The sequence below is a fragment of the Ceratosolen solmsi genome, unplaced genomic scaffold (genome assembly GCF_000503995.2).
Source record: "Ceratosolen solmsi marchali unplaced genomic scaffold, CerSol_1.0 scaffold47, whole genome shotgun sequence".
Classification (NCBI taxonomy): domain Eukaryota; kingdom Metazoa; phylum Arthropoda; class Insecta; order Hymenoptera; family Agaonidae; genus Ceratosolen; species Ceratosolen solmsi.
In genome coordinates, this window is record NW_011948419.1 from 9,964,382 (window position 1) to 9,992,212 (window position 27,831).

A 27,831-nucleotide genomic window follows, 5' to 3' on the forward strand; every position below is an offset into this window, starting at 1 on the left:
CAAATCGTATTGGGACTGCTACGAAGGCGTCGCCATTTGCCATGCGCCTCTGTCATGGATATCATTTACCTACCTGACGTAATCGCTCACAATCTACCTACTACGAGACTGTTCCAATTATAGCGCTAAAGAGCTCCGCCATTGGCCACGCGTCTCTAGCGAACTTAATTCTCATATCTACTGAGAAGAGGCGCTACGACTTGCCACACGCCTGCAGATAAGACCAGTATCACCTTGCACACCCAGACGACGCCCTGTAGTTTCTCTGCCAACTGTGAGGAACACACGACGAGCTCAACAATACTCATAATTACCAGTGAAACACTGATCAATTATAATTTGATCTTAAATAAAAGTCACGAAAACGAATTGTGCTTATATGGAATTGATGCATTAACCTTTCACTCATCCCCTCCCTTTCCATCAGTGAAACGACGGTATGGTCTAATCCAACCACCTTGGTCTCCTGACCACCGGGTGGCTGGAATTCGAAACAGTTATATTTAAATTAGATTATTTATAATTAGTCTGTTTGAGTATTTGTTCAAATTTTTTGAAATCTAATAAATATAACGATGTTTAATATATTTAAAAATAGTTATCGTATATTTTATTATGTTTAATTATAATTATGACGAAATAATCACTAATACAATTAAAAAAGTCGAGAATGACGAGATATTCAGAGAGAAACTAGTATATCTTTTTTTTTAATTACGAACTTAAATTTGTATTTTGAGATAACAATATGGATGCAGATAATTATTTATGTATGTTAGTGGGTTTCATAAATTTTATACTTTATTTACTATTATGTTAAATTGAGTTATCTTCTCATATTTAATTATATTTTATTTTTTTATTATATTTAAAATTTGTAGTTTGAACGTAGAGTTATGAAAATGCTGTAGTGCTGGGATTTATCTATATATTTGCCGTAGGCTATGTATATCCGACTTGTCCCTTCATTATAAGGGTAATTAAAATAATGTTTATACATCTCCAGATAGACATACTATAGATCAACATATTCAAGTATTCTGGATTATATCTCGGTTCACAAGATCACAAATAAGTGAAAAAGCAAAATTATTTGATCATTAAAGATTTTATCGGATGCGTAAGTACATATGTCAGCGCATCTTTATAATATCAGCATAAATAGGCATATATATATATATATATATATATATTTATGTATATAAATTTGCCGATATATAACAAAATTACTGTAGTATATATTGCACTATATTGCAATCATATAGTGTCTTTTTAGAAGCTAATCTTGCCACTAATACATACTATATAGTTGTCTCTATTTTACTTACAAACAACGACAGTTTGTATATACGTAAAATACTTATTTTATATTTTTATTGTGATGTTCATAGATTTACTTTTTTTTTTACTTTTTCATTTTACCAAATATAGGTATGTATATAATATATATAGAAGTGTACAAAGTTGGTTATTTATAATGGGTCTTGTTAATTATTACGGTAAAGGTTCAGCTAATTTTTTTCTGCTAATACGACATTTAATGACGACACTTATCGACAATTATCTAACAAATTTCGAATAATTCGTATGATCAAAAAGAAAATATTTAGATAATTTAAGATAATGAAATAAGGATTTTCGACTATAAATACTTTTCATATTAAATTCAGCGTATGATAAATTTAAATATTTTTTAAAATTCATTTATTCTTTATAAAAAATAATTACATAAATATATGTAAATTATATAACATATGAAAATGATTGTGTACAAAATATATTCGCCGTTCCGGCTTGTTTTACCAAGGCCGGTTCGTAGGATACAAATTGATGCCGTTGACAACTCAGAGATCACGTGTTCTGCTCGTCATAATGCCTGAAGTAATTACCGAGTGGAACGAATTCGTACAGATGTCTAACTGAGTGGGTTTTTCCTGTATTTATTGCATTGTTTTTTTCCAGATGTTTTATGACACTATTGCTAGATAGTTGCGAGCAAGAATGTTTTGAAATCTAAACAAATTTTACGATGTATTACATTGAAAAAGGTCTCGCAATATCGAACAGATTGCTTTAATTAGAAATATAAAAGCCATGCCAATGGTAATTTATTGTTGAATAAATTTTTTTTAATTATATGGTATTGCAAAAAATTTATTTAAAAATTTATAACAGTTAATCAATAAAATGATAAATTAACATAAATTTTTTTTACTTAGTTTTGTAAATATCAAGTTTATTGCAATTAATATTAAGATGAAAAAAATATTAATATTCATGGAAATTACATGATATTTTTTTTGTTATACTCCTTATTTATAATTTTGTAGTTAATTACTAAATTCTTTTTAGTATATGCTACTTTATATGTACAATATTTATGAAGAATTATTGCCATACATTAAAACTTGTTCTTTTAGTTAAATTGTTATGAAGATAATATATGATTTCGTGCATTTAGAAAGTAATACATAAATTTAATATATGCAAAAAAATTTTATTACATAAGAAAACTAACTAATATTTAATTTTTCATATTTCTTAATTATTAATTTTTTTGAAAGAAAACTTATTTTGCTTATTATTTTAATTAATGTTATTATGATATATTGATTTAGATAAATCTTTTATCTGAAATAAAGGTTTTATAATTGGTATATATTTTATTATCAACTACATTATTTTCAGAGAATATTTATGATGATGTTAGAAATGATTTTGTTATGTTAGAAATATTATTGATTATGTTAGAAATCTTTTTGATGATAGAGTTTATTTTATGTGAAAATATAGTTTTATCATTAATTTAACACTAGCATGTTTTTTTATTTTTTATTCAGATTGCTTATTATTATACTCGGATTTTATTATTTTTTATTCTGCTTTTTATTCTGCTTAATTGTAACATTTTAATTAAAAAATTTGCATATTTATTACTTATAAATCTTCTATGCATTAATTTAATAAAAAAATTAATTTCTGATTGAAATGAGTCGTTGTATTATAGAATTTTTAAAAGTTTTGAAGGATAAATATAATTGAAAATTTAACAGCCAAGTTACTTACACCATACAATAAGTATTATATGAGTCATATATCATTTAGGAATGCAATATAAATAATTGCTAAATTAAAAATTTATAATTCACCCGTATATTTATCCTTGTAAAACTTTTATTGCAGTTAAAAACTTACATTACCATAATAATCTTTTGATTTTAAAGAGGTCCGATTTATAGATTATACATAATTACGAACACGTTGTTCGAGATTGATGCAGTTCCATGAATTTAAGAAAAAGTAGGTCATACGCGCTGTGCGGCGTACGGCACGCGCGTTCGGACCGGGACGCGCACTCGGGCGAATATTAATAAACAAAACTCGGCAAGGCCGAGCAAGTTTTACGACATGAAATCTAATATACTATAAGATCATACAAGAGTATTTTTCTCTCGTCGAACATTCTCGAAGGTTCTAGATTTTTCTTTGCACGCCTTGTGTAAGAATTAGTGCAACAACGACGATGCTTTGTTGCCAGCTAAGTGAGCCGCCGCGTGGCTATATAAGGGATGCACGCGGCGCGCCTCGCGCTCTCGCTGTAAATCTCTCTTGCTGAAAGCTTTTTGCTTGTTGACGGGCTCTCTTGCCGAACCACCCTCGCTTAACTGCGCTTGCGGCTAACATCTTGCCGTAACCCGACCGTAGTGACCGACCATAGTGAACCGATTTAATCATCTACCAATAGAAGCCATGACACACGGGTCTCAATCTGCCCTCAGCAGGATCACCATGGAACGGTCGGTATTTTCAGCAGAGTCACCACGGAACGATCAAGCCTTCGGTTCGTGCGCGTATTCAAAAGGCTCATTTGTAATCTTAGTTCTCGGTCAATTAAGTATAAATGCCGCTCAGTGTTTCAGTATACTGTGAAGACAACACGTGGCCATATATTCAGTATCAAAGTTAATAATACACGTGTGCATTAATAACGGAAAATCGGCAGATTTAGTGCTGATTACAGTGAAGCCAATTGGAATAGTAATCAAAGGGGACATCAATTACGTAGTAATAATACACCTTGCCTACAGCTCCCAAGGTACACCTTTATATTAATAAATAAACTAGTCACATCTCGCATAAGAATATATCGGGTACACTTACGCTCTCTCAAACTAATCCCTCGACATCGTACAGGCCCTCAACAGCTGACAGAAGTGTCACTGTACTTTAAGCACGTTGTCAAGGAAGAACAACAACAAATCGACTAATAGACTATTAATACAGATTACTAAGTCATTCAAGAGCTCGAAATCTTACCATTAACCACTCTTACCTGTGACTAGATTCTTCTACTGTCTCCATAAATAATTAAAGACACAATTGATTACTTAATAAATTCCATTAAATATTTTACACCATATCAAGTATAGTACATACATCAAGCATACTTGATTCAAACACCATCTTCTCATGCTACCTCACAATTATGATTGATTGACTACACCAGCTGATATTTACAACATCAACATTACCTCAACTCATGATACTCAGTCATATCATAGAATCTACAATAATCAAGAATATAAGAACACACCCTCATTACTTCAATAGAATTATCTCTCTCTACACAACAGTGCAATATTATTATAATCATTTACAAATAATAAACATTGTTTTACTAAATACATGATATTTTTCAGCCTTATCATTTATTATTTTCTTTAAAGTTACCCTGCCGAGAGACTAATCCACTGAACTATTGAATTGGTAGTTCGAGCCATAAACTAAACCTTTAAAATCGAACACACGTATTATACGTTTAAATTAAAAGTAATTAAATTTTATTTTACTTGTATTCGTTATATATTTTTTAATTTATTAATTAAATATTTTCTGATAATTCATGTCATTGTAAGTAATTTAATGAAAATTGTAATATCATTTATCTATAAATCTATATTTTAATTTAAGACTTAATTTATAATCAAGTGAAAAATGATTTAATTCAGTTTCTTTGGTAGTTTTGTTAGATAGTGCCGTTGTAAGATTAAGAAAACCTTTCTATTTGAATGATTGCAGTTTGTATGAAAGATTTCTTCAGAATGAACAAAGAATCATTAAATTTTTATTTATATGCAATCTGTAAATAAGAATTTTATCTTCTGATGTTGATTGTAATAATTTGAAATAGCTAAAACTTTTGTTCCGCAAATTTAATTATCCTTCATTTTAACTATTTTTAATATTATTTAAATAATAGTAAATAAAAATTATATCAATTTAAATAAATTTCGGATTAAATAAAATATAACTATATTTCCAGTGTCTTTAATTAATATTATTTTTAAATATAACCTTTGGTGTTTAAGTTTATTATCATTTGATTATTTAATTTATAAATTCATAATCTCATTAAACTATTATTAAATGACATAAAAATTAATTTAAAGCAAAATTAATATTAAACTAAGACATTCATTTAACAGTGTGTATATTTAGAAATTATATGATAAAAATATGCTTTAAGAATTATATTTTCATAATTATGCTGATTCTTTTTAGTATATTAAAATTATAAATTGAAATAAAAGAACTAATTAAAAATAAGTTTATATGTCAAATTATTTAGAAAGTTTTGTAATTAAATACTTTTTTAAAGAAAAATATCAACATTTTAATATTATAGATGCAAGCTTATATTTTTAATAATTTACAGTATGCCTTATTTATTATAATTATTTATATATAAAAATAATAATTCTTATATGTAATGTATGAAAATATATGAAAAAAAACATTTTTATCTAAATTTTTTTGCAAATCTAGATATTTTATAAATTAAAGAAACATTAAAACAAATAATTTAGTTTAATATATTATTGTATTTACATTACAAATATTTTTTACCATTTGATAATAACAAATTCTTACTTTAATTTAAATGAAAAATACACGAATATCATAAAATTGTAATTTTTACTTTAATTAATATATTTACTAATGAAATATTCAATTATATTAATAAATATTAATAATATAATTTTTAAATTGTGTAAGTTTACTGATTCGTTAAATATTTAAATTTTTAAAAATAAATTTTATTGCCATTATATTTAAAAAAATATTCTACATTTATTATTTTTCTTAATATAAAAAAAATGGTAAAAAAATAATATATATTTTGTAATCGAATTAAAATATTTGAAATTTATTTGAAACATTATGAATATAAACATATAAACGAAGCCTTACTATAAAATATATTATGCAGTACGAAGGAATATAACAAACGCAATAATGCGTTATGTACATAACTTTTTAAATGCGCACAATTTTATTATGCAGTTATATAGGACATTAATGACTAATAATAATCCATTATGTTAAAAAAAATGTATTTGTCCAACTTTAAAGAGTATATTTAAAATAAATTATTTGATGTTGAAACTTAAAATTCAATTAAAATGATAATAAACGTTGAATATTGTGAAGAACAGATATCCGAATGCAAAAATAGCTACATAAACATATTAACGAAAATATATAAAATATTTGATGTAGCTGCAAAACAAACCTAGATAAATATATATTTAAATGTAAAATTGCTATGCACTATTGAATACCAAATTTCAACAAATATTAAATACTAAAATTAAAATATTCAGAAAACAAAGAATTGTTATCTTTTAATTAATATTTTATATATTAAATAATATGAATTTTATAATAATATAATAAATTGATTTTTAATTACAAATTTTACAGTAAAAATATATACTATGTTTTAGATAATATACGGTTTTGTTTTAATGAAATATCAAATTCTTCATTAATAATTTATTAAAAAATATATTCTGTTTATATTTACAAATAATATTGTGTTAAAAGTAATTTGTTTCTTTCTTTTCTATCGCTAGTTATTCAGTGTATTCTCGGAGTCTTACGCGCCAAATTAATATAATATAAATACAAGTATTTTATAAGAATTATTAAAACTATATATAATACATTTATCGAAAATAATAAATTAATGAATAATTTAAATTATGATGTGAAAGTATAAATTTGAATTTATATAATTAAAAAATGATATAAAATTTTACTATTAATTGTATAATACTTATGCATATATTTAAAAGATACCAAATCTTTATTTTATTATTAGTCAAAATTTAATATACAGAAAATCACAGAAAATTGAATATAATTACATAAAGATATATCCAAATCTTAATTAATGAAATAAATATAAGAAATATTTAATAGAGACATAATGATGGTATCACTGCTGATTCAACTTAGAATCCCTTCATATTCATATCTAATATTACTTTACCTTTTAGTATGTGTAAAAACCGCTAGGTTGGAAATTCGTTTCTTTTTAATATTGGGTCGTTGATCTGATTGTGTGTAAATTATTTTACTTTTTCTTAGTTGAGTAGTATAATGATTTATGTTTAGATTGGTCAAATATTTTATTGATTATATATATATGATGCACAATTATATTGGTTTTAGAAATAGAAGAAAATCCTTTCAATGTATATATAAGTTTCTTTATTTGAGTAAGCATAAATACTCTGCTTTTTATATAGAAACACGTACAATATTCAATCATCTAATCAACTACAGTAGTAATCGAAATATTCACACTGAAAAAAAAGATTCATTATACACATCAAATATTAGTGAAAGTAGATATAATGAAATCAATCTTCAGATGTTATCTAATACATTATACAATCAAATTTTTGGAAATAAACGTAATAAAAATCCATGTGAATTAAAGAATATTTTATCAATTAAAAAAGAACTTGCTGATTTTGGCATTTTAACCGATCGTATATCAAATATTCCTAATGCTGATATATCAATTCCCACTTTAGAAGGTAAAGATATTGAAGAACATTTCAAACAAATTTCATTTCAACAAGTACAACCATATTTAAAAATAATTAATAAATTATTAGATAAAATTCCTTCTATACCAAATAATTTTGTTTTTAACCAAGGATGGACACGATATTCTAATTCTGGTTATGAATCAGTAGAATATCCACAAGAAGATGGATTAATATTTGATGTTGAAGTTTGTATGAAAAATGGTCCATTACCAACATTAGCTACTGCAGTTAGTAAAACCTCATGGTACAGTTGGGTTTCAAAACATCTTATTGATGGTACATCATTAAATTTTATGAAAAAACCATTAACACCTGATGTTATGATTCCTCTAGAAAGTTCAAAAAACGATTATGAATTGAATTTAAATAGATCCCAAGATATAAAAAAAATCATAGTAGGTCATAATGTTTCATTTGATCGCGTCCGTGTTAAAGAACAATACTGGCAAAATGAGAATAGTACAAAATTTTTAGATACAATGTCATTACATATTTGTATCAGTGGTACCAGTAGTTATCAACGTACAATTTTAAAGTCTAAACATTCTGATACAACAAATGAACAGTTACATTCAATTTCTTCCTTGAATAATTTAGCTGATGTATATAAACTGTATTGTGGAACAGAATTGATCAAAACAAATCGAGATATATTTATTAATGGAGAATTACAGGATATTAAAAAACATTTCAATGAATCTATGTTATACTGTGCTTTAGATGTAGTTGCAACCCATAAAGTTTTAAAAAAAATATTTCCTATGTTTCTTGAAAGATTTCCACACTTTGCGACTTTAGCTGGTATGCTAGAGCTTGGTTCATCATATTTACCAGTCAATTATAATTGGAAAAGATATTTAGAAGAAGCAGAAACAACTCATGATGATTTAAACTTAGAAAGTAAAGTTTGTTTATCCAAAAGAGCTGATCAAATTTGTAGATTACTGATAGCTGATAAATATAAAGAGGATCCATGGATGTGGGATCAAGATTGGTCAATTAAAGATATAAACTTAAAAAAGGGTTATGAAAAGTTTTATATTAAAATGACAGAAAAGCGATTTGATTTAAAAGTAAAACCAGAATTAAGTATAAAGTTTGAATATTTAAATGAAACAAAATATTTTTTACCAAAAAAAGTCCCGCTTATGCCAGGATATCCAAATTGGTATCGTAAACTTTGTGAAAAACAAAAAAAAAAATGTAAATTTTTTCCAAAGGCACAAAATATTAGTACATCCATGCGAATAACACCAAAACTTTTGAATCTTACATGGGAAAATTATCCTCTTTACCATATTAAAGAATATGGTTGGGGATTTCTTGTTCCTTATAAGGATGAAAATACAAATTCAAAATTACCTCTTAAACAAATTTTGAATAAATCACTCTCAAAACTAAATATTAAATATGAAAACAAAACGAATGAAATAAATTCAGAAAACCATTTGAATTGTATAAACAAAAATTTAACAAACGATCAACCTAACGTAAATTTGGATAAATGCTGTTATTTTTTTAAATTACCTCACAAAAATGGAATATTTTTTAATGTAGGAAATCCTTTATCTAAAGATTTTTTAAATAAATTTTCAGAAAATGTACTTGAAGGTATTGATATGTGTGCAACTCGAATCTTAAAAATTTCTAAAATGTGTTCTTATTGGAAAAATAATCGTGATCGTATTATGTCTCAACTTGTTATTTGGTTAGATAGTAAAAACATGCATTTTAGTGCGATTAAAAACAACTCTTTTTTAAACTGTGGTGCAATAATTCCACAAGTTGTTGCATCAGGAACTGTAACTAGAAGGGCAGTTGAAGCAACTTGGATGACAGCCTCTAATACTGATCGTGAGAGAATTGGATCAGAACTACGAGCTATGATACATGCTCCTTTAAATTATTGTATAGTTGGGGCAGATGTTGATAGTCAAGAACTTTGGATTGCTTCAATTATTGGAGATTCTTTTTCAAAAGTAGTAAAAATTCAAGGTGGAACTCCTTTTAGTTGGATGACTTTAATTGGTAATAAATCACAATGTACAGATATGCATAGTGTTACTGCTAAAGCTGTAGGTATATCTAGAGATGAAGCAAAGATTATTAATTATGCTCGTATCTATGGTGCTGGACAAAAGTTTGCTGAAAGATTATTAAAACAATTTAATCCAATTATGAGTGATAAAGAAGCAGCTTTAAAATCTAAGAAAATGTTTCTTATGACAAAAGGTCAAAAGTTTTATCGTTTAAAAAAATTTTATATTTCTGAAGAATTTATAGATAAATTGTATACAGAAAGTGAATGTTTGAAAATTTCAAAACTTCATAATAAATCAAGAGATGAAGTGTTTGAAAAAGGAAAATGGATCGGTGGATCTGAATCTGCAATGTTTAATAGCTTAGAAGAAATTGCTGAACAAAAAGAACCTGCTACACCATTTTTACATTCAAGATTAAGTCGAGCTTTAGAAAAGGAAACGAATGAAAAATATCTTCCAACTAAAATAAATTGGGTTGTACAAAGTGCAGCAGTAGATTTTCTTCATCTCATTTTAGTAAGTATGCGTTGGTTAATGAAAGATAAGGCAAAACTTTGTTTAACTTTTCATGATGAAGTTCGCTATTTAGTCCCTGTAAAATATAAATATAACGCAGCTTTAGCAATGCATATAACAAATCTATTAGTTCGTTGTTTTTTTGTATCAAGATTAAAAATGTACGATCTTCCCATGTCAGTTGCTTTTTTCACTACAGTTGAAATTGATTCTGTATTAAGAAAAGATGCTGTCCAAGATTGCATAACACCTTCCAATCCTCGTGGATTACAAAAAGGTTATGGAATTGGTCATGGGGAGAGTTTAAATATTTGGTCAGCAGTAAAGAAGAGTAATGGTTCTGTGGGAATATTAGACTCAAATTAAAAAAAGTACTTTGATTAAAATTGAAACAAGATATTTTAAATTATTTGCCTATTATGAATTCTTATTTGCCTTCAATACATATGATAACTTTGAAAACTTAATTTTAAATCTATGTAAAATAATATCTATTTATATAATTTAACATAAGTTATACATCCAATTACTTATATCTTAAATAATTATATTTTTATTGAAATAAGTTATGCTTTTTATAATTAAAACATAATTAAGTGGTAGTAATAAATATGTTTTTATTCATTTAAATATTTTACAAACTTATTTATATAAAAATATCCTTTATATTTTTGTACAATGACAACAAAGCTAATATAATGTAAAAATAGTAAATTAATAAAACATTTGATATAATTATCTTATCTAATAATTAATGAAAAATATACATACTATTTATTATTATATGATTAGTTTATTATTTAAAGAATACATGATGAGTAATAAGTAATACTTAACTTAATAAAGTAATACTAAACTTAAAAAACTTAATTTAGAAATTGAGTATTTGGAAATTTTATGTTTTAAGGTAAGTTAACTAAAATTGAAATACGGATATTAAATATGGTTTTACTCACGCATGTAAGGTATGTATACATGCATGATTGATTATTAAATTGAATAGTAAAAATAATTGTTCAAAGTTTCAACATAAAAAATGGACCACAAAACAGCAAATAGTTTTCAGAATCGTTATTATTAGGAATTTGAGTAATGAATTGGTTAAAATGAGTTAAAATGAATTTAAATAAATTACAAATACACCCATAGATAATACAATTTATAAATTTTTATATGTTTAATTCTTTATGAAAAATACATTTATAATATGTAATAACAATAATTTTTAAGACAGAAACAGTACAATACAAATTTTTGAAAAATAATTTTTATTAGAAATTGACCTATATAATTAGTTTTAAAAATTAAAAATTTCCGACTAAACCATGTAATTCTAAATATAAATTTTGTTAAGTAAACATATGAATATTAAAACATTCTTGAAAATACGTTTTTAGAATTAAATTTAATGTTTAGTTTCTGAATAAATTAAGAATATTTTATACTAATTTAAATATAATTTAAATTCAAATAAAAAATAATTATACATTAATGTCATTTTACTTTTAAAAGTGATGAATTATTTTTGTAAAAAGAAATAAAAAGAAATGAAAACTCCCAAAAAAATTTTTTCTAATCCATATAAGTTTCATATAGTTCATATGAAAAAATTATGTTAACTAACTATATTTGGTTACTTTATCTTCCACAGATAAACTATCTGTTTTTTACTTAAATGTATGCACAAAATATGTATAATGATTTATTTAATAAAACTACTATTATAAATAGTACCAGATGAAAAAATTACAATTGAGTTATAGTAGATACGCAATATAGAATCCTCAGTATTTATTTCAAGAATGAATTTTTTTTTAATTAAACATTTTTTTGCTATTATATTAACTTTCTAAAACATTAAAAAACACTTGAACATTATAAATTTTTATCGATTAAGAAAAATTTATCATTGTAAAATTTCTGCATTATATAAATTTTTACAAACAATATAAACTTTAAAGTTAATGAAATATACAAAATTATCGTTTTAAAATGTTGAATGTGTTAGAATTATTTATCTTAATAAATGGATTGTTTGACAGTTATATTTATTAATTATGTAGTAAATTAATAAAATTTGCCAGTATTGTATGTATATAATTTTTATTTATAATGTAAAGAACGTTGTAAGATATAAAAAAAATATAATTAAAGATAGTAAACAAAATAAACTCCTTATTTACTTGATGCTGAATGATTATCAACTTCAAGTTCACGAAAGCTGTCGTCTGAATCTACCTGTAAATAATAAAATTATAAATTATAAACATTAACATAAAATGTATATTTGATTTAGAAAAATAAAATATTTAAATATTTATATATATATATATAAAATAGCATTTAAAATATTCAAAACAAAGTACGGTGCTAGTGCAAGCATTATATTTTTATATTACTTCTTAAAATTCAGACATACAAATATTAAAATTAAAATCATTTCAGAAAATATTTAACCACATACAAATTTATTAACTCTTCACATATATGAAAACATTCTAGTTAATAATATAAAAATAATTTATGTCAAAATATTGTTTAATTAACAAATACAAATTATATGAAGTATTTTCTAAAGCGAAAAATTATTGCAATAATACTTAAATTATAGAATAACATATACATATAAAAACTTGATCTAGGATCTGTGCCATGGGGCAATTAACTGTAAAAAGGTAAGTTATAAATATAAGGGCTACGTTTTTTAATTGTCACAATTACTTTTCGCAACTGATAAATACATTATTCGAATAAAAAATTTTTTTTGATTTTGACATTTTGAATAATTTGTAAAAATTTACTATTTCTATTGCGAATGCAATGTTTTAATTTTAATTTTATATTATCATTCATGTTTTTTCTTTTTAAATATAAAATTATATTTATCTCAAACTTTTATTCCAAATTTTATTATAAATAAAAAAAATTTTTAGTCAATTTTTCACCGAATTTTTGTATAAATTTGTATATAAACTGTCGCTATTGTTTCGCAACAAAATGAAAAGTAAATGCAATTTTATTAATTATATTTATACGTGTAACTTTTTTGCATTACTGTTTTATGAATTTTTATATGCATAAAAATATCCCTATTTATATACACATTTATGACTTTTTATTTTATATTATTATTACAAGGTTTAAATTGTAACTGAACTAATATTTTAAGAAAATGGTTTTATAATAATTTTTTAATTAAAAAAATATACATACACATATACAAGAATTTATCTAAAACCTGAAAATAAAATAATAAATTAATATTTAATTAATTATAAAAACTATACGTACTTTTATATCTAATGTAAGAAGTTTTTGTTTGTACATTATAAGTTTATTATCTTGATCTGTTAATAATTCTAAAAGATCTTCCTGGTCTTTTTTTAATTTATCAATTTCCTTGTTCTTCTCTCGTATTATTTTTTCAAAATTAAATGATTCAGTATTTTCCCTGGATTTTTCTTGATCTTTTCTTATAAGAGATAAAGATTCAGATAAACGTTCTTCCAAGTTTTTTATTTGTTGTTTGTATTTTTCTAATTCTTCATTAACTGATTCATTGTAACACGACTTTGTAAGATCTTGTTCAGAATAACTTATTTGTGATGCTTTTAATAATTTAGTTTGATCCATTAAGAAGTCCACTTCACATTTTAATTCATATTGTTGACGCTAAAGTTCATACAAAAAATGATTAATTCTTCATTTATTGAATGTCATTTAATTTATTTCCTTTTAACACGCTTAAAGTTGCATTAGAAATGGAAAGTTATAACTTTAATGTAATGAAATTTAACATAATTAGTACCATTTGATTGCACATTTTACTATAATCTAAACGTAAAATATTAATAAAAAAGTAAATGATATATATTAGATTAATAGACCGTAAGCGTGCTGTAAATTTTATTGATAAATAGGAACCTCAAATTCTTGATTTTCTTTTGAAAGTTTTACAATCGATTTATTCAGATTTTGAATATGTATGTCTTGTTCTCGAATTAATTCTTTATATTGTATAATTAATGCTGAATCAGATAAACTAAAAAAATGTGCTTGTTCAATATTCTTTCGAGAATTACTATAATCTAACACTGATTTTAAGACTACGCCTGTGAAAATAAAATCTTATTCAATATTTATTAAGTTAAAAATAATAATATTATACCTTCTAAGGATTTTAGTAATCTACAAAATTCGTAGTCTAGTAAAATTTCAGAGGAGCCATTGGCATAATGTTGTGGATGCTTAAGAGAACGTGAATAAACTTCATGTCTGGTAATACCTCCAATTACATCTTGAAATTTTTCTAAGCCTATTCTTTTTTCAATTAAGTTACAAAGCTTAACCTATATAAAAATTTATTTTTAATAAAAATATTAGAAAAATATTTTTAAAATAAGTATTACTTTATATATTTTTAATTGTTCATGATAAAGATTTAAATTTTAATTATTTTTTAGAATTTAGAAAATATAAGTGATATACAAATAAGAAAAATGGAGCAAAAACTTTTATATATTAACAATATTTTCTTGGTCCTTACAAATAATTATCATGACATACAATTAAAAAAATTGATATTAATTAATAAAATTATATGCAATTAAATAACACTTGTCATTTTCTGTAAGTTATTCATTCATTACACAATATATGTACTAGAAAGTATACTTTCCATAAAAATTTGTACCGTAAAGTTAATTATAATATAAAAACTGAAAAAAAAACTTCTGAAATAAGGATTTCACAGAATACTGAAATAATTTTTTACTTGTTCAAAGAATTAATTATCAATAAATAAAAAAATTGAAAAATGGAGGAACGAAGCAATTTTTCTGGCATTCAACTTCATATTCTTCAATCTAACTTTCCTTTAATCGTTAACACTCTTTTGCAATACTGTATCATATTTAATATTGTATTTATATTTATATTTTCTTATATTATATACTATAAAGAAGTTAGAATATCAAACCTATCTTTTTAAAATATATACAATATCAAATAAAATATATATTTATCATAATCTTGAATATTATGTCTACATATTTAACTAATAATAACTGATAATAATACTTTTAAAAAATCAAACTTGGTTCCAAGTGTTGTTCTTAAATATTTAATGAAAGTTTGTGCTTCTTCAAATTTTACATTGAGAATAAAATTATCGTTTTCATTTGTATTTCAGATTGTATTCTAGCAGTTTAAACAGTTGATTATGTTTATACTATAACTAGTATCGTCAAAGCTTTTTTAAATAATACGTGAACTGCTTTTTAGTTATAATAGAGAATTTATATTTACAACAAATAATTAGTAAATCTTTATGGATGTATTTAAGAAAATAATTACATATAATGTATAAGAAAAACATATAGTTTATAAATTAATATTTAATTTTAAGTAATATAAGAATAAAGTGAAAAAAGTTAATTTTTTTAAATTAAAAATCAGGTTAATATAAAAATAATTAAATTAACTTATTAGTTATTAAATTTTATTCACTTGTAACAATATATTTATACGCTATTAATTTTTGTTTTCAGCTCAGTGTAATAACATAATTATTATTTATATTAAATACCAATATACCTTCGTATAGTTAGATACGTTGTCATCATTAAAATGTACGCATATTCCGATTAGAAATGCACACATACTTTGATATAATACTTCTTGTAAATCATCATTATGTTCATACGAAGATAAAAGAGCAATCAAATACGATACTGAAGAATCAATAGTAAGAAATTTTTTCACAACCAATGAACTGTATGAAGTCCACCTACACAATAAAATTAAAAGGCCCAGCTTGGATTGAATTTTATTGCTTTGTTGAAGTAGGATAACGCATTGTTGTATTAATGTTACGGGTGGTGTACCAATATTTGTTGCTAAAAGTACTCGTAGCAACTGTTCCTTTTGATTTGTACCATCTATTAATGCATGTGATAAGGCTACGGCTGAAAACCAGTTGGAAAGTTGTTCGAATGCAAATAAGCCTCCGCATAGTAGTTGCCCTAAAAAATATTTTTATTTCATTAAAAATCACTATATCTTATTTGGCTAAAAATGTTACATTTTTATTAAATATTAATAAACAAGATATCTTACATATACTTTTGATATAATTCCTTCAAAATACAAATGAAAAATAAATTTGATTTAAACTTTCATATTTTTTAAATTGCAATAAGTTTAAGTAAATAATTGTGGCTATAGAAAGTTTAGATTTTGTTAAATTTAGGTTGTAATTTGTATTCATAATTCATTTCTGGAGAAATTAAAGACTGAAGTTACAAAAAAACTCCTTTCAAATATCTTGTTAATCTTTTAGTTTTTAATACTCTTTTATACGTTACAAGTATAAATATTATAAAAATATAAATTAGACATAATAGCATTTTATATATAATATAAGTAGCACATTAAAAATGTATCTTTCAAGGAAAGTATTAATCAGGTTTGTTTTTTAAATTGCTAATTATTTTAAAACTTGTACTTAGGTTGGTTTCAGCTACAACTGCGATTTAAAAAATAACTTATTTATAATATTCTTATGCATAGAGATGATTACTCTATATGTGAAATGACATAGTAATAATTCGCAAAATCTATAACTGAGATAGAAATATTAAATTCTATGAAACGAACAATTACTTATGGCTAGTTGAGCCAAACTAATAAAAGTTGATTATTGAAAACGTATGCAATGTTTAATAAAATATAAATATAATTGATTTATATTACTTCAAAAATCTACTTCTATAATGAACATAATTCTGTTAATTTAATAACGTGAAATTTAAAAATAAATATTAGGAATTTGTACATTGAATTCATTTTTTCTTTTAAAACATATTGAAATTATTATGCTCCATTTTATTAAATTGTAAGGATACTTATATATATACTTTAATAATTTATTTATATTATTAACTATTACTATATTTGAAACTTAATAGGATATGTCCAAGTGGGCTATGTTATGGTTATTTAATTACAAATTTTTCATGTAACTATTTTTAAATATTTTCATATAATCAAAATTTTGATTATGAATAATATAATACATTTATATATTAACTTTTTTATCCTTCATTATGATCTTGATTTGATGTAATCTTATCCAAGTCCAAAGGGATATTACAAATAAAAGTCATAATTTTTAATATTACATAACTAAAATAAAATGACTTAAAATTATAATCATACAAGCAAAAGATTTAAATTTATGAAAAACCGGGGATTAGTTTAATATAAAAAATTAAAATGCAAATCTAAAAATTCAAAACTAAGGAAGTTTTGAAACAGATTGATTAAGGATAATGGTAATTCGATTGATGTCAGAGATACATATCTTTCATTATAAATTAAATTCTAAGTTTATACATTGTTATTTAAAATTATTAATTATAAATAATATATAATGAGCATATTAAAAAATAAAATCAGCCACGAAAAAAAACTGAAAATCGACACAATAATAATTTTTCTAGAACTCTAAGCATGTTATATTTAATAATGTCAAATATAGTAATTCCATTAATTATAAGAGTTAAGTTAATAGACAGTGAAATCATTAAAGTATTTTATATATAAGTTTATTAGAATTTATTGATAAGTAATATACAAATTGAATTAAAAATTAACAGTAAAAATGTATTAAAAATTTAAAAATTAGAAAATTGAAAAATAATTTTTAATTCTTTCTGTTTAAAGCATAACTGTTTCCAATGTAGTGCTATCAAGATTCTACAAAAATTTATAAAATGAGTGATTTACCAAAAGTAATAAAATAATTATATAAAAATCTCCGTAATATATTTACACATCGTGGCAGACAAGAAAATAGAAATTTAATTTCTTATAAACTTTCGTTTTATACAAACTTAGAATTAAATATATTGTTGTACCATAATTATACAATATAAAATTCTCTAATCACAACCTAAATTTTGCAAATAATAATTTTGAAACGCTAGTAAGTTTTACATTTAATAGTTTATGTATTTTCAATATACATTTAAATCTACCGAAAAATATTCAGGAAGTAAAACTATGTAGTCAATTGTGATTGTTCTCTGAAAGAAGTATTGCTATTTCATCTAAAAATACAACTTCATGTGTAATCATATTGAATCCTGAACTATCTTATACCATTATATATTTTTCAATTTCATATCCAGTTAAATAATTGTTTTTACTCTAAGTAAAAAAACTGAAAATATGAATTTTCTAATTTTTTTGTAAAATGTTATGAATATAAAATTGTTTTTTAATTTTTAATAAATTTACAATTCTGACAAGATATGTAGGAAACAATAAAATACGGTTTTTTTGCAAGTTTAATATATCTCTATTTTTCTTGGTCATGACGCATTTAATAAAAATATAAAATAATTATAATACGTTAATTATATTTAAATGTAACATTCAAACAAAAACTATACCACTATAGTATGAAAAACTTTTGATAAACCTTTTTTTTTAATATTTCTTTTTCTTTTTGTGTGTTACATAAGTACGTGCATTATTCATGTACAAGATATATCGAATATTTATATTAGAATTTTAAATAGAATGGACTAAATTATTCTACAATTAAAAGATAGTTACTTGGTAAGTTTAATATTATAAGCAACTATAACTTTTTGCTGGAATTATTTAACACTCACTATTCAAGTTAAAACGTTTTCAAGGATAATTGGAATAAAGCACTTTAAAACTCAGAAAGTGAATAGTTATCTTAATCTGTATAGATAATTTCTCTTGTGATCTAATAATGATATTAATATAGCTGCTACATAGTTTAGTTTATTTAAAATAATTTGTTTAAGTGGAAATAATTTAAAAAATTTGATGATAACAACATACACAAGAAACATTGTACCAGTCAAAAAAACTGCAGTTCTTACGATTTTGAAATAAAAATTTTCTTTTAAAAAAATTCAATAAGTTCAATGATTATTAATGATAATTAGTAATAAGTCCACAAAATTTAAACGGAGTATTGGCTATTATACTTGGATATATGTTTAAGTTATAAAAGATTCATTGTACATATTTAAATAATAGATGTGTTCGAGATTCCGAGAATCTCTCGAATGTTATCATTTCAGGAAATACCCCAACGGTTATCATTTTGGGGAAAACCACAACGGTTATCATTTTCGGGAAAAACTTTATCGGTTATAATTTCTAGAAAAACCTCCAACGACCGTTGGAGTTTTTCAGCTAAAAAACTGCCGTGTAGATATTTAAGGCAAGCGCACCACGAGGCGCATTAGTACATTTTCAATATTTGACGTAGCCAGTCATACTATTCATCCTTGAAGACTAGTTGGCCAGCAAGCTATTCATCACAACAAAAGAAAGACACGTCAATTCACATGTGTTGCTATAAAAAGGTTTGACACTATCTCCTTCACACGAAATAAAATAAATAATCCAAACGGAGCATTCGGGATGGAGAACCATTCATCAGAGAACAGGTCAAGGCTCTGTACCTCTGCGAGTAAACCAAGTAATCCTTACAGGATTAGCATGATTATATAATTAATATAGCGCAACCATATTCACTAATAAGTAATAAGTTCATAATCAGTTGCTGATTCTTACAAGATCAACAACAACATCAAGGAACATCTCATGCAGGTAAACTATTCACTACAGAACAGTTCAAGCAATTGAATCTTCATGATTGAACATAGCATACATCGTATAAATCCATAGCATCCATTCCATTGCATAAATCCAACACATCAATAATGTAATTGTTAATAAACCATATTTATCGAAGAAGCACATACTGTATTTCTACAGCCCTTCCACTTGACTCTTTCCTAAGCATCTGCTAGGGTGGGCGGCAATTATTATAAAGCTATCGAAGCATTGGCAGTTCGAGCCAGGAAATCAAACAGTTTCGAACCATATGTTCAAAATTTCAGAAAACTGCAATATAAAAAAAATTATAGCTCTTCATTATTGGACATTTGGGTCTTCGCAAAACATTTATTAAAATTGTGAGAAAAATATAAATTAAATATAACAAAAAAGCTACACATACTATTGCTAAAATATGCATATGTAGTGAATTAAATAAATTTACCAGAAATACAAATAAAAGGTTATAATAACATTTTTTATAATATTTGTTTGAAAAGTTTAGTTTGTGGTTCGAACTGCCAAATTCAATAGTTCAGTTTATTAGTCTCTCGCCGTAGCAGTGCTTAGGAAAAGGACATATGTGGAAGGGCTGTAAATATGTAGTGTGTAACTTTGTTTTAAGACATCGTTTATTCTGTTTTATTAACAATAACAGTATTGTAATTCTATGTTCGCTTCTTGTAGGAGAGGGGGAATTATTCAGATGTTTGCAGGGAGAATCGATGTCTGGGATCAGATTAAAAACCTCCTTAGATGTTGGGTGGAGGTGTTGCTGGCAAATGGAAGGGGCAATGGAATTATTCAATACTACATGCAGTGTTTCCTTTCTTTCCTTTATTAAATATAATAATGTAATAAATAGTTAATAACCATAAAGTGTGTGAATGAAGGTGTGAGCGAATAATTAGAGGAAGTTTCTTCAATAGTGTTACGTGCTGAGGAGAGTGTATGTACTCCCCGTGATGTGAGGAGTGACTCCTTCCCTTCCGCGAAGTGCCGCTGTAGTAGTATACGTGTGAACCGCCGCTGTTGTACCGCTGCTGCCTAAGTGAGACTGGGTTGCTCCTGCCTTTGTGTCGGTGCGTAAGAGCTGCTGCTGTCGCACCGAAGCCTTCTAAAGGGGGACCGCTGCTGCTATCTTAGTGTCGGTGTAATCTGTTAATATATATAGTATGCTTCGATAGTTTCACTCTTGAGTAAGTTAGCACTATCGCATTATTCGTTAAGTTTGATTAGCGGATTATGAAATGTGCTTCACTATTGTATAGCCAAATTGCTTACTGTTTGAGCAATTACGTACATGTGTATCTACAGTGAGAGATGACTGTAGAAAGAAGCTTGAAGACTGAATAGTGAACTGCTGTGTTACTGCGTAATCATTATTACGCTAAGCTGAGACAAAGACTGACTGGCGCGTGGCACGCGCAGTCCTTAAGTATTCTCGTAGTAATTTTTAGGAGCCGGTAGCGATCCGGTGCCTGTTAATATGCCGGTATTTGTCGTGACGTCAATAAGCATAGTTTTTGCGAGTTTCATTGTTATAATTCTTCGAAATTCTAGTCCTATATTCGAGTTTTCGGTGTAGAAATATTATTCGAGTTCGTTAGCTAGTATTTATAAACAATCGTTCGCGCGCTTATATCTCTCCCATTTTTGTATTCCGCTTTCAACTGTTCAATCCGTAACAATCGACCATCCTCATAAGGGGAGTATGGGAATGTTTCTGTGGTAGTTAGCAGGGAGAATCGACCATACTCATAAGAGGAGTAAGGAATGTTTCAGGGAGAATCGACCATACTCGTAAGGGAGTATGGGAGTATTTGTGTGCTAAGTATTCGCAATAAAGACTGATGATATACCTTCGAGAGTAGAAAGATCACATACCATGCTTTGTGTAGTCGACTATTTTCTAGAACGGCAGTTAGCCCTTGATGGATTGTTGTCTTGGTGCACTGGAGAAGTAAACGAGCGTTCCTTGCATAGCTGCATTCCTTGGTGTAGACTCTGTGCGATAGCGTGGCTTGGGCGTAGGTGACTGATTGTGAGGAAAAACTGATATTGTTCACTTTATGAGTACCGACACTACGTACTTAACGACTGCTTTGTGTTAACTACGTGGAATCTTGTCGCGCGCTTTCTTCAGTATCAGCGCGACAATTAGCTCTGGCTCGAAACAAGCTTCTAGCTACTTGAGAATTCGGTGAAAGCAAAGTAATCGTTCGAGGCCAAGCAGCCTTCGGAAACAATCGAGAATTCAGTGAAAGCAAACCTTGGAAGATTCAATTCAGTCGACATTACTACGCGAAGGCTAAGTAGCCTTGTAGAACGTTCGAGAATTCTGCTTTTGAATAATTGAGAAATGAATATTAGAAAATGTAAACATTCCAAGAACCGAAAGCCTCGAATAAAATGCTCCTATTCCGAACAATATTATTGAAAATTTTATTATTACCGTGGATGGAAATTAATTTAATTTGATTGCCGACGATAATCTTTTTAAAAATGAATTAAAACTAAATGAATTTAAGAAGTGATACATCAGTAAATCTGAAATAACAAATTTTATTAAATATTAACATGAAACAATGTTGATAGGTTTTAATTAAACGTTTAAGTGAAATATTTCATTCAAATATTTTATAAATGACAATTAAACCGATAGGAATAGTTATTTGACTTCTTTTCATTCATTTATAATAAAAGTATTATTAACATAGTACTATGAAATATATACCTTAACTTCTGGAACAATGATTACCTTATTTGATCAATAATGTAATGACCTAAATCTCATAGTACAGATTACAGATTTAATTAACATAACTTTTAAATTATTTAAAGTATGTATATAATCAATAATTTTTAATAAATTCTAAAAAATAAATATATTCTAATACAAAATCGGTACAAAATATGCGCAAAAATTAAGAATTCTTTAATATAAAAAAAACTCTTAATATTTAGAATTTCATAAAATAAAATGAAATGATACATTATCCATTTATTAAAAACTATTAAATCAATTTTAATTTAGATCTAAAATATCCGATTAAACTGTAAAAATAAGAATTTAGAAAATACATTTTGTTATTTGTAAATTTACATATAATTTTAATCATATGTATTTTTATTATAATGTATAATAAAAATAAAAGATATAAAATTAATTAATTTTAAAATCTAAGATACATATCTTAGATGTAAAACTTCTACCTTATTATATTTTATATAACTAATAATTATAAGCAAATTATAAATATTTACATCTATAATATGTAATTAAAAAGGAAAATTGGATAAAGTACTAACCAGTCGTTGTCATCATATGTATACAAGACATTGAGAGCGAAAGAAAAGTTAAGCATGATAAATTAGTATTGTATTTGTCATTAACTTGGTCAGAGGTATAATATATTCCTGCAATATGTACCTGTCTGGATGTAAAGTTTCATGATCTAATATATTATTGTATTTTTTTACCTTTTTTTAAACATGCTTATTCAATCATTTCCTTAACAACTGTATTCCGAAACTTAAAAAATATAAACGTAATAAAAACATAATTTAAACACTAGTTATAAAATATTTTTCCATAGTTTTCTATGACTTTGCATTTTCTTTTACTATATTTATTTCCAATTCTTTTAATCTGTTGGAGTTGTACTTTGTAGGCTATACATCAAATTGTTTATTAATATTCAATAATGCGATTGTTTTTTTAACCAAGTTTAAAATTAATAAAAAAAAATATATAATTTCAATATTCCTTTGCATATTATATTATATATATATGATTGAAAAACAATTGAAGCCTTTCAGCTTGATAATTGTAATATAATTTATTAATACAGATAATTTAGGATATTAATATTTAAAAAAATGTAATTATTGAAATACTCCAGATTAAATGTCTGTCATATATAAAGCATGCTAATTAAGTATTAATTAATTAATATTTAATCATAAATTATGTTTAAAAACTATTTAAGTTGTTAAAATATATTATAAAATCTATTAAATTTGTGTAAAACTATAATATGATTGTAATATTAGGTAATTGAATGCTTATTTTACATTTGAATTTCACATATTAATATGTATTATTAATTTAATAATTAATTGATATTTACATGTAGTAACAAAAAAAATTTTTTTCAGTATTTGAGATAAGGTGAAGAAAAGAATCAATGTACTCTTAGTATTTTCAATTTACTCACTTAGATATTTTGGAAAATAAAATTGATTATATTAAGTAGAAGATCTAGCTGGGTTTTGCCCATCAAATGTAAGATGCTTTCTTTAGTTATGTTACAGTTGTTTCTCAGTTATGCTGAAGTTGTTAGAATTTTAAACAATGGTTTTTTACCATTATGATCTATTTGTAGTGCTGTTCTTTACAATGTTAAACTCTATATGTATGAGCTTAACTGTTGTAAGCAGTTTAAATACCAATTTCAGAATTATTAAAATTGTGAAAATAATGTTCATTTTTCTGCTGCTGTTGATACCTTTATTGTAAATATTATTTGTATTGATATATATGTTGTATCAAGTAGTAAAATACTCTTTCAACTACATTCTTTGTCACATATTTTGAATGATATTTGAAATAGAAGCTAATTTTTCAAGAACTGGTATTTTGTGTTATTATTTTATCTTTGCACTTGATTGTTCTAAAATGATAACTTAACCTACTTTTTCTTTTTAATATGATACAATGTATTTTCTGCAATAACTGATGATAATGTGTATCATCATGTATAAACAGTTACAAATATGTGTAATATAGGAAAATTAACAGAACATTCAGATTATACATTACTACTGTACTTTTTTTTTGTTAAATTTAAATGGTAAGTTTTTCTATTTTCATTATGTTAGTTTTATAATATATTAAACATTTTAAATAAATAAAAAGATATTTCTCATAATTATTAATTGAAACTTTTGAACATACTAAATAATATGTATAAATGATGGAATAATATTAAAATTATATATAAGTTTGTAATAAAATAATCAAATTAATATTTCATTATGTAATTTGACTGTACAAACATCTTGATAAATTTTGATAAATTTATAAAATAAAAATAAATATAAAATATAGAAAATATAACCTGTTGTTAAAGAAGGACTTTCATTGCCAAGTGGAAGCAAAGTTTGAACAAGCTGCATTTGCCTACTTTCGTTTTTAAAAAGAAAACATTGAAAACAATATAATACTGCACACCTTAAAGAAAATGGCTGTTTTTCATTAACCATCGACATAAGCAAAACGACTATAGCTGACCTTAAATGTTAAATTTTAAAAAACAAAATATAAAATTTTACTTATCTTAAAATTTAAAGATTTATTACATACCTTGGTGGAATACTAGGTGCCATAACATATGCTAAAAACTCTTGATTACCTGCATTACCACGAATAACTTCAGCAACAGAACAAATTGTTTCAGCCAATATATCAGTTGGAACTCCAATTATCATAAGGATGTCACAAAGAGCTTGAAGTAAGTGGCAGTTTTTCATTATTTTTTGACAATCAGTTACCAACTATAAAAATGAATGGATCATTTTTAAATTTTTATAAACTTTAATTATAAATAGAAATTAAATGAAAGAATACCTGGGCAGATCCATTTGGAACCACAAGAGCACGTATAACTTGGATCATGCAATGTACATTTGATACTTTCTGTGAATTCCATAAAACATGAACTTTATTTTCATTAACTTTTGTAAATGACTGAAACATTGGTGTTAATCTCTGAATATAATTACCTATAATTTAATAAATGTCTTAATATATTATATTATTTCATACTAATTTAAAATAAATTCTTCTCTATACCTTCTTTAAAAAAATATTGATTACTATAATTTCCTCGCAGAAGATTCACCATAAGAAGTAAACAATCTTCTACTACAATGCCACCTTCTATTCCACCTTCTTGAGATATAACATCATATATTCGATCAAAAGCATTTTCAAAAGCTACTATTTTTTGTATATTAATATTACCTTTCGTTAATTGTATTAATAATAAAACAGCCTATAATAAAAATTAAAAATTAAAATAATTCATTTTATTTTAAAAAGTAATTTTATAAACTAACATCATTACGAATCACTTCTCTACTATCTCCAAGTAAATCCATAAGTTTAGAAATTCCCATTGGGCTTTCTAAGATTATTTCTTGTATATCTTTTGATTTATGTAATAACAAATTAGATAAGAGTTTCAAAGCAGACCAACGAACTCTAAAGTCAAATTCTTCTAAAAATTTTAATACTTGACTAACGGTATCTTGTTTTTTTATAAATATCTCTGTAAACTGTTCACCGATACTATGCTTTGATTCTTGTTTATCAACTTAAAGAAAATTATTGTAAAAATTTTTATTCAATTAAATTATTTTTTAAATCATTCTTTAATTTACCTTCTTCATCAAATATTTCTGGATTTGTTATATTGCAAAGTGTATCTAAAGACAATCCTAGAATTTCATAATCAGTTTTATCTATGTACAGAATTTGTTTTAATGCATCCATACCCTGTACACCTACTTCAATCCTATATGTTCTAGAAAGTGCTTTTAAAGCTCTACAGGCATCCCTTCTATCACCAAGTAAAGTTGAAGATGATAATCTATCAACTAGTCTTTCTACCTAAAAAATATTTTAAAGTTTTTTCATTATTAAGTGTGATAATAGTTAAATATATCTAACAATGAAGAACAAAAATATATGCATTTACTGTCTCTGCTCCTGATGGAGAGTTTTCTGGTGAAGGAGCTCCAAGAACTGATTTGAGACCACTCTTAAGATATTCCATTTCGATGATTTTATCTAAGTAATAAGTTTATTATAAATAGAAAGGCAATATTAAAATAATTAGGCAGGCCATTCTATGACAATAATTTTATAAATTAATAAAATAATAAAATCAATTTTTATTATTATCAAACAGTCATTTACAGTTAAAATTATAGAAATTATAAAAAATTACATAAATAAAAAATGAATCAGTACAATGAAATAAAACAAAATTTGCGTAAAATTGAATAAAAAACAACGTTGTTTTACTTTTCGATTAATATCGTCTCTCTATTATAATATATAAGGAAATACGTTACAATCACACAATGATGAACATTGAACGTTACTTTCAGTGTTCCACAAATCTAAAGGTAGACAATGTACAAATCTACTTGTAATCCGCCGGCCCTAATAATTTCAAATTATAAAATAAATGATTATGTGATATGATTATGAGTATTTTTCAATTTGTTTCCACACTCACAGAACTTGCAATAAAATAATATAAATATTCTATAACATTGAATGGAAATTGCCCAATTTAACTACATTTCAAATTTAATTTATTCTTTATTAGTTTTATAAAGAAAATGTACATGGAATAAAAAAGTAACTAAAAGAATGCTTGTTCTTAAATTCAATTAAAGAATACATATCTAATTATAAAAAAATATTAAATGAAAATTAAATATAAAAAAAAAATTTTTATTAATTTACTGCATAAAGTAATTTTTATTACTATATTAAATTTCAATTATAAATAAGTAAGATAATGTTAGCCAACACTTTTACTAATTAAAAATTATAAAATATTCTTATTGTTTCGATTTAACATCCCACGATGTCATAATAAAAAAATCCTGATAGTATATTA

General features: G+C 24.9%; 2 protein-coding genes across 2 annotated transcripts; one reads left to right on the forward strand and one right to left on the reverse strand.

Annotated features, from left to right (window-relative positions):
• Nucleotides 1–7,273: 7,273 nt before the first annotated feature.
• On the forward strand, nucleotides 7,274–16,527 carry tam (DNA polymerase gamma, catalytic subunit tam). Its single transcript, XM_011497852.1, has 5 exons — nucleotides 7,274–7,279; nucleotides 7,790–7,889; nucleotides 7,971–8,804; nucleotides 9,501–10,462; nucleotides 16,012–16,527. Exons 1-5 carry the CDS (start codon nucleotides 7,274–7,276, stop codon nucleotides 16,027–16,029), a joined length of 1,920 nt encoding a protein of 639 aa, XP_011496154.1. The 3' UTR covers nucleotides 16,030–16,527.
• p115 (general vesicular transport factor p115) lies at nucleotides 16,423–26,973 on the reverse strand. Its single transcript, XM_011497853.1, has 8 exons — nucleotides 26,896–26,973; nucleotides 26,579–26,807; nucleotides 26,263–26,511; nucleotides 25,989–26,084; nucleotides 25,764–25,918; nucleotides 25,500–25,690; nucleotides 25,397–25,427; nucleotides 16,423–16,485 (listed from the first exon to the last, which is right to left on the reverse strand). The coding sequence occupies exons 1-8, from the start codon at nucleotides 26,971–26,973 to the stop codon at nucleotides 16,423–16,425; spliced, it is 1,092 nt and encodes a 363-aa protein (XP_011496155.1).
• Nucleotides 26,974–27,831: the final 858 nt, after the last annotated feature.